The sequence below is a fragment of the Phyllopteryx taeniolatus genome, unplaced genomic scaffold (genome assembly GCF_024500385.1).
Source record: "Phyllopteryx taeniolatus isolate TA_2022b unplaced genomic scaffold, UOR_Ptae_1.2 contig_24, whole genome shotgun sequence".
In the NCBI taxonomy this organism is placed as follows: domain Eukaryota; kingdom Metazoa; phylum Chordata; class Actinopteri; order Syngnathiformes; family Syngnathidae; genus Phyllopteryx; species Phyllopteryx taeniolatus.
The window spans coordinates 347,811-357,500 of NW_026903162.1; the positions used below are offsets into that span (position 1 = coordinate 347,811).

At 43.1% G+C, this 9,690-nt stretch overlaps 1 protein-coding gene across 1 annotated transcript in view; it reads right to left on the reverse strand.

Moving 5' to 3' along the window:
* iqgap1 (IQ motif containing GTPase activating protein 1) overlaps positions 1 to 9,690 on the reverse strand; it is a 106,457-nt gene that overhangs the window by 12,319 nt on the left and 84,448 nt on the right. Inside the window, exons 24-29 of the mRNA XM_061764848.1 lie at positions 9,051 to 9,214; positions 7,463 to 7,687; positions 1,894 to 2,034; positions 1,729 to 1,813; positions 601 to 833; positions 358 to 490 (exon numbers count right to left, since the gene is read on the reverse strand). Coding sequence (XP_061620832.1) covers positions 358 to 490; positions 601 to 833; positions 1,729 to 1,813; positions 1,894 to 2,034; positions 7,463 to 7,687; positions 9,051 to 9,214 — 981 coding nt within the window. The remainder of the gene's footprint in view (positions 1 to 357; positions 491 to 600; positions 834 to 1,728; positions 1,814 to 1,893; positions 2,035 to 7,462; positions 7,688 to 9,050; positions 9,215 to 9,690) is intronic.

Genomic DNA, 9,690 nt, shown 5'->3' on the forward strand with positions numbered 1-9,690 from the left:
AACTCCTCTGTAGCAGCGACTATGCTATGAACGAAAATAAATTTAGAGAATGCTCTTCACACATGCCAGAATGAACATACAGGCAAAGCTTTTGACATGGGCAAGTCTGCAATTGGCACGGTGTCAAACATACTGTATCGCAATTACCTACCAACTATTTTTGCTCACTTTCAACCTGTTTGAGAAATTTGACCTATGATTTTGGTTTTTTTCAAATATCCAGAACTATCAGTGTTATGGGCGTAATAAGTTCATTTATTTCCGTAACAAAATACACACAATCTGTAACATGTGACAGCTCTGACAATGGGGACAATTTTAGTTAGATGTAAGATATTGAGGCAAAATCAAACTCACTGTGTGCGTGTTTATCATCTCTCCAATGGAGATGTAAATAACAGGTTTGGTGACAGTGACCAGGTCAGAGTACTGATCCACATTGAATTTATCTTCAAGCAAGGGGACATCACATGCTGTCAAAAAATACCGCCTGTGAAGGAAGAGGAAAATATGCAAAAATATCATATTTGACAAAGGGGAAAAACAAATCACAACAGTTTCCTCAACATTTTATTTCTTATATAGCAATAAATATCACACCTGAACTTTTGATAAGAGTTGCCAAGATATTCATTGATGGGATTCAGGTGGGCATTATCGCCAAGAAACATCTTGTTGGAGGCAGCGTGCTGCAGCATTTTGGCTACAGAGCCCAAGTTCCGGCGTTGTTCAGTAGTTAGCTGACCACCTGCCGACATCTCAATGATATCAAAGGCATCGGGGGCAACAATTGCCGGGTTCATGTAACGGTAATACAAAAGGTTCCCCACGATCTGAAATTGCAAAATGGTTCCATTACAGGTCAGTTCATAGCATTCCTAATGTATCTTTTAATGTCGGTCCTGTTGTTGAACCAAAATACATAAAATAATATTCAAAAGGTTTAGTATGTGTTGATGCAAGAGAATGAAAGGCTCTTGAATGTATCAGAGCACAGCTTGTGCAGGAGGAGAGCAGAGAGAAGAATGTTCTAGCTCACCTGGAGAACACAGCTAGAGATGAGAGAGAGGTACGCCTTGACACTAAGGTTTGGCAAGGTGGAAAAGGGAGAAAGGCAAAAGACAAAAACAAAAATTATGAAACAGGAAGGTCAGGCAGAAGAGGAAAAGCAGCCAGTGGGAGAATGCTACACAGTAGATTATTTACTAAAAGGATCACACGTTCAAGACTCGATGTGGAAGAAAATATATAAGACGGGACAGTCTAGTGGGGGTAGGCGGGTTTCTGAGCACCCCAACAGTGGTGAACTCCCTCAGTCTGATATCTCTCTCCAGAGTATAAACTGAATATCCTATTTTTGTAATTAGTGTGAAGAAATGCCTTTAAGGGCGGCATGGTAGGTGACTGATTAGCACACGAGTTCAAATCCGGCCTTGCCTATGTGGAGTTTGCATGTTCTCCCCGTGCCTGTGTAGGCATGGTAGGTTAATTAAAGACTCAAATTGCCTGTAGTTGTGAATGTAAGTGCAAATGGTTGTTTGTTTATATGTGCCCTGCGATTGGCTGGCCACCAGTCCAGAGTTTACCCCGCCTCTCGCCCATAGTCAGCTGGGATAGGCTCCAGCCTGCCCGCGACCCTAGTGAGGATAAGCGGTATGGAAAATGGATGGATGGAGATGCTTTAATGGCTGTGGAGCGTACAAGTATGTAGAAATGAAGTCAGCAAACCTTAAGCAGTTCATCTTCTGTAGCATTTGAGAACTTCTCATGCAGGGTGTCTTTAAGGACCTTGGAGATGAAACGCATCCCGTAGCTAAAGGACACGTCATTGGACAGTGTGACTCAGAGTTAAATATATGTTGGTTTGAATCATCTCACTGAATATATACTTACGGAATGTTATCTACAGAGACAATTATAGCAGAAAGGAACTTGTCAGTGATCGCCTTCATGCTCTTGATGGAGGCTTCTAGTCTGTTCCGAACTTCTTCATGGGACATTGCCTGCTCAGGTGTTACATCATAAGGCAGCTTACTGTGGACAACAAGAGACCAGGAAAAGAGATTCTGAGGTGATCTTTTGCTGATTTTTTATATAGCTGTGGGTTCCTAAAGGAGATCCTAAAATAAAATGGACTAAAGTATCTAAGCTGTGGAGGATAAACTATACAGACTTTATAAGTCAAAACAATAAAAGATCATTCTACAGAGACCGCAGCAAGACAATAGAATAGCATACTGTTGTCTTGCCTTTGTTGTAAATACTGGATATTGTTTAAATAACAAACAGAAATTAAGGAGGACATATAAAACAATTACTTTTGAATTGAATTAATTGCTTGTGTACAAATAGTTGGGTGTCCGTAAGGCCTTAGCCACTCATCAAATGTGAAGTTAAACAACCAAGTAAATTTTAAAATAATAATAAATAAATTAATAATAATAATAGATGATGCTAAATAAATAAATAAATAAATAATACTAAATACTAAAAATAAAGAATATTTTTAGTTGCCCATGAAAGTGGCTTTCGGAGCCGGTCTGAATTTTGCAGAATTGTGACAGCCCAATTTGATTTGTGCATTGCATGGGCCACATATGACAAACTCAATGCCTCTGAAATGAAATGCTACAGACGCTTACTGAACATCAGATTGTTTCACAGAATATCAAACAATGAAGTATGGCTGAGAGCGAACATGGCAGATACTGCAAAAAGAAACAGTCCAGACTATTATACAGAGAAAGCTGAAGCATGCCAGACCATAGACTCATCAAAACAACTCCCTTTGGCATTATTGAAAGTCTTAACAAACTTGGAAGACCTAAGAGAGAATAGCAAGATGACATTAATGCAAGGTGCAAGATGATCCAGCCATCCATCCATCCGTCCATTTTCCTCTGCTTATCCAAGGTCGGGTTGCGGGGGCAGCAGCTCAAGCAGGGAACCCCAGACTTTTCCCCAGCCACTTCGTCCAGCTCTTCCGGAGGGATACCGAGGTGTTCCCAGGCCAGCCGAGAGATGCAGTCTCTCCAGCGTGTCCTGGGTCATCCGGATGGGCCTCCCTCCCAGGGGGACATACCCAGAACACCTCACCAGGCAGGCATCCTAACCAGATGCCCATGCCACCTCATCTGGCTCCTCTAGATGCGGAGGAAGAGCAGCTTGACTCTGAGCCCTCCGGGATGACCAAGATTCTCACACTATCTCTAAGGGCGGCATCCTGCCGCAGGACTCCCCACCGCATAATGAGGGCAGCTGAGAAGATCATCGGAACCTCTCTTCCCTCCCTGCAGGACATTTACAGCACCCGCAAAGCCCTCCGCATAGCGGGGGATGCCACCCATCCATCACGCAGCCTCTTCAGTCTGCTGCCATCAAGGATGAGACTGCGGAGTCTGCGGGTCAGGACTAGCCGACTCAAAGACAGTTTTATTCATCAGGCTGTCAGGAATCTGAACTCTCTGCCCGCTCTGCCCCCTCTACCTCTTCTCTCCTCTGCCCACCTGAACTCTGACGCCCCACAAACATGCACACACATCAATACTCACAGACAGACAGACAGACAGACACACACACGCACACACACACACACATACATACATACTCACACACACCAAACTCAGGGTCGTACCAGCCACTTGAGCAGCATTGGGGTTTTGTCATCTAATGTATGTCTTATTTGCCTTGGTTCTCTGACCTTGACTATGTTGCACGCGTCACCTGATCTTTGCACATTCAATTCATACTTTTAATAATGTATATACCATAGTTTTATTTAGCTTTTCATATTGATATTATTTGTACTGTCTTTTGTAGCACCGTGGGCCCTTGAGTATCGTAATTTCAATCATCTGTATGTGTTACGCATATAGAAGAATTGACAATAAAAGCACCTTGAGAGCCCGGACACCCTGTGGAGGAAACTCATTTCAGCCGCTTGTTTCCGCGATCTTGTTCTTTCGGTCACTACCCACGGCTCGTGACTGTAGGTGAGGGTAGGATTATAGATCGGCCGATAAATCGAGAGCTTTACCTTTCGGCTCAGCTTCTTCTCCACGACAGACCTAATCCACATCACTGCAGATGCTGCACCGATCCGCCTGTTGATCTTCCGCTCCACTCTTCCCTCACTTATGACCAAGACCCTGAGATACTTGAACTTGGGGCACTTTCCGACTGAGGACCATGGCCTCAGATTTGGAGGTGCTGATTTTCATCCCAGGCACTTCACACTCTGCTTCGAACCGTTCCAGCGAGAGTGGGAGATCACAGCTTGACGAAGCTATCAGAACTACATCATCTGGAAAAAGCAGCAATGTGATACTGATGTCACCAATGTTCCCTCTAATTTTCCATGTGTCTGGGCAGAAACACAATCTCCTTGAGCGCACTGAGGACCACTGTGAGCAACATCAGATGTGCCCGCTGTGGCCACACACCAGTATGACACCTGTTCAAAACCTTGGATCATAACAAGTTGCATGGCTTATTTTGATTTTGATAGCAAGTAAAATATTGTCTTGAAGAACTTTAACTTGTTTGGGGTCAGATTTTGCTTTGTGTGACAGCTCGTTCTTTTTCTCTCTGTCTTTTGCGCTCTCCCGCAATAATGTACCGATCCCCTGTCCCATCGTGAGTCTTTGTACAATTCCAACAGCTTTCAAATGACATTTCTGCTGAATATGACGCTTGCGGTAGTCCAACCTCCATTCAGTCCACATTTTTTCCTCCTAAAACTCACTTGCTACTTTGGCTTCGCTGCATGTTTTGCAGAGTACACCTTTCTCACTCGAAAAGGAAAAAATCTCACCCAGTTTCATCGCTTGTTCTTCTATTTGCACCTACTCCGACAGCCATTCCATCTTAAAAGAACCGCATTTCTTTTTCACTTTGGCTTGATGAGTGGATGTGTCGCTGCCTGTTCGTTTCGCCATGATAAGGGGTTAGCTTTTTTGTCTCTTAAATCCGCCGCACTGTTGTTAGTTCGCTGACCTGCACGGCGCGTATGGGCAGGGCACATAAGCAAGCATTGTCAATGCTATGATTGGCTGCGTAGCGTAAGTGAACCGTATCGTATCATTGGCTGGGCACCTGTCGCTCACTGAGTTATATTGCAAAATGGTACAGAAAACCATATTATTGGTCTAATTAATTAGATTATATCAGGTGTAAAATCACACATTATTTAATACGTTTCTGTTGAATTTTATTTTTTTGTGCAGCATAGATTTTCTTGTGCGCTGAGTATGTGCTAGCAATGCGCCATTTCGCAGGCGTGCAGCTTAGAGGGAACATTGGATGTCACCAAACCGGACCCCCTCAAGACTCCGGATGCACTTTGAATTTCTGTCTATAAAGGTAACGAACAGAATCGGTGACAAAGGGCAGCCTTGGCGGAGTCCAACTCTCACTGGAAGCAAATCCGACTTACTGCCGGCAATGCAGACATAACTCTGACACCGGCTGTACACGGACTGAAGAGCTTGTATCAGGGATTCTGGTGCCCCATACTCCCGGAGCACCCCCAAAGGACTCCCCCAGGGACATGGTTGAACGCTTTCTCCAAGTCCACAAAACACATGTACACTGGTTGGGGGATCACCAATATACCCTAGAGGACCCTGCTGAGTGTATCGAGCTGGCCCACTGTTCCATGGTAGGAGGAAAACCACACTGATCCTCCTGAATCTGAGATCCGACTTCCTGATGGACCCTCCACTCCAGAACCTCTGAATAGACCTTACCAGGGAGGCTCAGGAGTGTGATCCCCTATAGTTGCCTCACACCCTCCGGTTCCCCTTCTTAAAAAGGGGCACCACCACCTCGGTCTGCCAAACGAGAGGCACTGTCCCCGATGTCCATGCGTTGCTACAGAGACGTGTCAACCAGGACAGCCCCACAACATCCAGAGCCTTTAGGAACTCAGGGGGGGGATCTCATCCACCCTTGGGGACCTGCCACCGAGGAGCTGTTTAACAACCTCAGAGCCCTCAACTCCAGAGATAGAAGAACCCACCTCAGAGTCCCCAGACTCTGCTTCCTCATGGGAAGGCATGTTGGTGGAATTGAGGAGGTCTTCAAAGTATTCAGCCCACCGACTCACAAGGTCCCGAGTTGAGGTCAGCAGCGTACCGTCCTTACTATACACAGTGTTGACGGTGCACCACTTCCCGTCTCCTGAGACGCCGGATGGTGGACCAGGATTTGCTAGAAGCATCCGGAAGTCGTTCTCCATAGCCTCACCAAACTCCTCCCATGACTGAGTTTTTACCTCAGCGAATACCAAAGCTGCGTTCCGCTTGGCCAGGCGAAACCCATCAGCTGCCTCCGGAGTCCCACAGGCCAAATAGGCCCGATAGGACTCCTTCAGCTTGACGGCATCACTTACCGCTGGTGTCCACCACCGGGTTCAGGGATTGCTGCCACGACAAGCACCAACAACCTTATGGCCACAGCTCCGGTCAATCGCTTCAACAATGGCGGCACGGAACATGGTCCAGACAGACGCAGTCCCCTGCCTCCACAGAGACGTGGGAAAAGTTCTATCGGAGGTAGGAGTTGAAGCTCCTTCTGACAGGGGACTGCTAGATGTTTCCTGCCAGGTCGGACCGGCATCTTCCTCCACCATCGGAGCCAACTCACCACGAGGTGGTGATCGGTTGACAGCTCCACCGCCCCTCTCTTCACCCTAGTGTCCAAGACATGCGGCGGCAAGTCTGATGACCACAAAGTCGATCATTGAACTGCGGCCTAGGGTGTCTTGGTGCCAAGTGCACGTTATGTCTGAACACGGTTCTCGTTATCCAATCCAATCCAAAAAGAGCACAGAGGTCCAATATCAGAACAACACTCGGGTTCTGGTTTTGGATGGATGGATGATTTTGTCTGGACAGATTCTGTTTATGTGATTTCTAGATTGAACAGGTCTGGAGGTAATCAGGCTTGGGTGTGATCAGTAAAAATTAACCAAAAATTGTGATTAGCCACAATTAATTCATGATTTAACAAATTACTTTTCCACACAGGGCCAGGTAACTGATTTTTTTTTTTCCTTAATGAAATCACCATGTAAAAATAGCATTTAAGTTTACTTGGGTTATAGTTGTCTGATATTTACATTTCTTTGATTATCTTAAACAAAGTAGGGAAACTATGCAAAAATAAAATTATTTGAGAAGGGGTTCAATACTTTTTTACAGCACTGTAATGATCCTTGGTGCTATTTTGACAAAATCATGTCACAGACATGTTATTAAAACACCTGTAGACTGTTTTAAATAGTGAAAAAAACTTATGTGTATGTTGTTTACATTCATAGATTGACTTGAATCTTGGGGGGAAAAAAGACATCTGTCAAGTACCATTGAATTTTTGACTTAGATCAGTTTGTCTACTTCATGGTAAAATCTGTTAAACTGTCACTTGTATTCCAACACTGACAACCTCCCCTCTATCTCACCTGGCCTCTCCGGTCTGGGTTTCCATCTGGTTGACCCAGCTCTTATAGATGTCCACTGGGTCAGTCTTGACGTTAAGCGTTTTGTCATCCATGATCTCCTTCACAACCGGTGCCAAGATCTGTCTCAGTGCATTCTGGCCCCTCGCACCTCGGTGGAAACTTACCACCATTTTTATGACAGTTGGATTTCCTGTGACAATCTCCTTCATCTGGTCAACTTTTGACCTGCAGAAAGTTAATTAACAAGGGGGGGGGGGGGTTATGCTACACCTTTTTTACACCGAGTTTTAAGGTTAATATTCCAGAATATGTCATGTTTACATTTATAATAAATGCATTTCATCCCATCAATTAATTTTGTTAATTTCACTGCACGAATAACAGGAATCAAGTTTTCATTAGTTGTGAGCCAAAATAAAATTTTTCGGTCACCTTTTAACTGAAGAATATTAAGTTTCACTCACCTTTGAAATATCCTACGACGAGCTCGATACAAATGTATTTAAATTAGGGCTAGGACGTTCATTTCAATGAATTACAGAAAAAATAAAGAACTCATTTTATCAGGGTTTTTTTTTTAAAATCACTTTTCAAATTGCCCTATTTCCTGGTACCTTTATGACACTGATGCACAAAAGAAGGGACATCAGCATGCCTGAACGAATGACACAAGACTACGTTGTTTGGCAAATGGAAAGAAATTGCATCATTGTGCAAATTGTGCAACAAAGACTTTGCCTATCACCGAAGCACTTCAAGCCAACGCTATCACATTAATGCAAAACGTTGCAAAGAGAATAGACAACGGGGCTAACGTTAGCGCCAACAGTACAAGCAAGGCTGGTTTGTCTCAGAAAGTGGCTGAAAGAGGAGAAGAAATAGAACTGGTGGTATTATGGGTTATATGGGTATGACATAAATATGGCCTGTATTGCAATAGAGATTCTTGCTGTAGATGAAGTGCTTGAGTTTACAAACACAATTTAAAATCATAAATACAACTTACTTCACTTTATGATTTAGAGCAGGGTTGTCAAACAAATTTTTGTCACAGGCCAAATCGTAGTTACAATTTCCCCTCAGAGGGCCATTATGAAAGTGAAACCATATAAATGTTTAATCGCCTAATCACATTATTACATATACACAACAAATTGAAGGATACATTTTGAAATCAGAAGAGTTTTTTCAACTCTTGTTCAAGTTACTGTAAAAGGGCTTTGGTCATGAAAAAAATACAATATCTCGACATTATTGTTTATTACTTATTACATATGAGAATTTGACATTTTGGTACAGATTTGAGCAAGACCCATGGCATCTGACGCTCATGATTTGCTTTCGCGGGCCACATAAAATGATGTGACGGGCCGGATTTTGAGTATTGTCATTAAGATAAGCTTGAAACCATGGCGTTTTGTAAATAAAAAAAAAATTCACTAATCTGTTTACTAGTAGCCCATTGGAAAACAAACAGTTTCAATTGAATAGCACTGCATACATTGTATAAATTTGAATTCATTATCAAATATTTGTATTCAATTTAAAAGTGATTAATTGTAATTAATTAATTAATTAGATAACTCACTTGATTTCCTCCTGCAGGGCAGTCTTAAAGAGCTTGAGCAGCAGGTACTCCTCTCTCTGGTTTGAGGCATAATTATATAGGGTGAAGATTACAGAATCCATAAACTTTGTTGATTTATTCTGAGGCATCTGGAAGATCAGCTTGGCTAGATATGTGGGATTGGTCTGAAAACAGGAAATAGTGGGTTTGAATATCATTGTAGAGGTACAGTGGCTACAAAAAGCCTTCATTTTTTAGGATTACTGTATCTGTATTCCATGATGATAAATTGCACGGACTCATTGTTCCTGGATTAAGAATCATTGTTTCATTACACGTGCATCCCAGGACTCACATAGTCTCAAGTGTAAAATGATCTATGCAACCTTTTATAATGCTGTCATGGAAAGTCTAATTAGATATGGCATGGCAGTATGGTTCAGGTCACTTACAGTGAAATGGAAATCCATGATTGTAAAAATGATCAATTATGCCATGAAGGTGACTGGTAGTAAAAATCATTCTTCCCTTCCATCAATATTTGCCCAAAAAGTAGTCAAGATGGCTCACAGAATAATTGCAGATCCTTCTCATGGTCTGACGTATTCAGATCATGAGTTATTGCCATCCAGGCGACGTTACAGCGCGATCAGCTACAAAA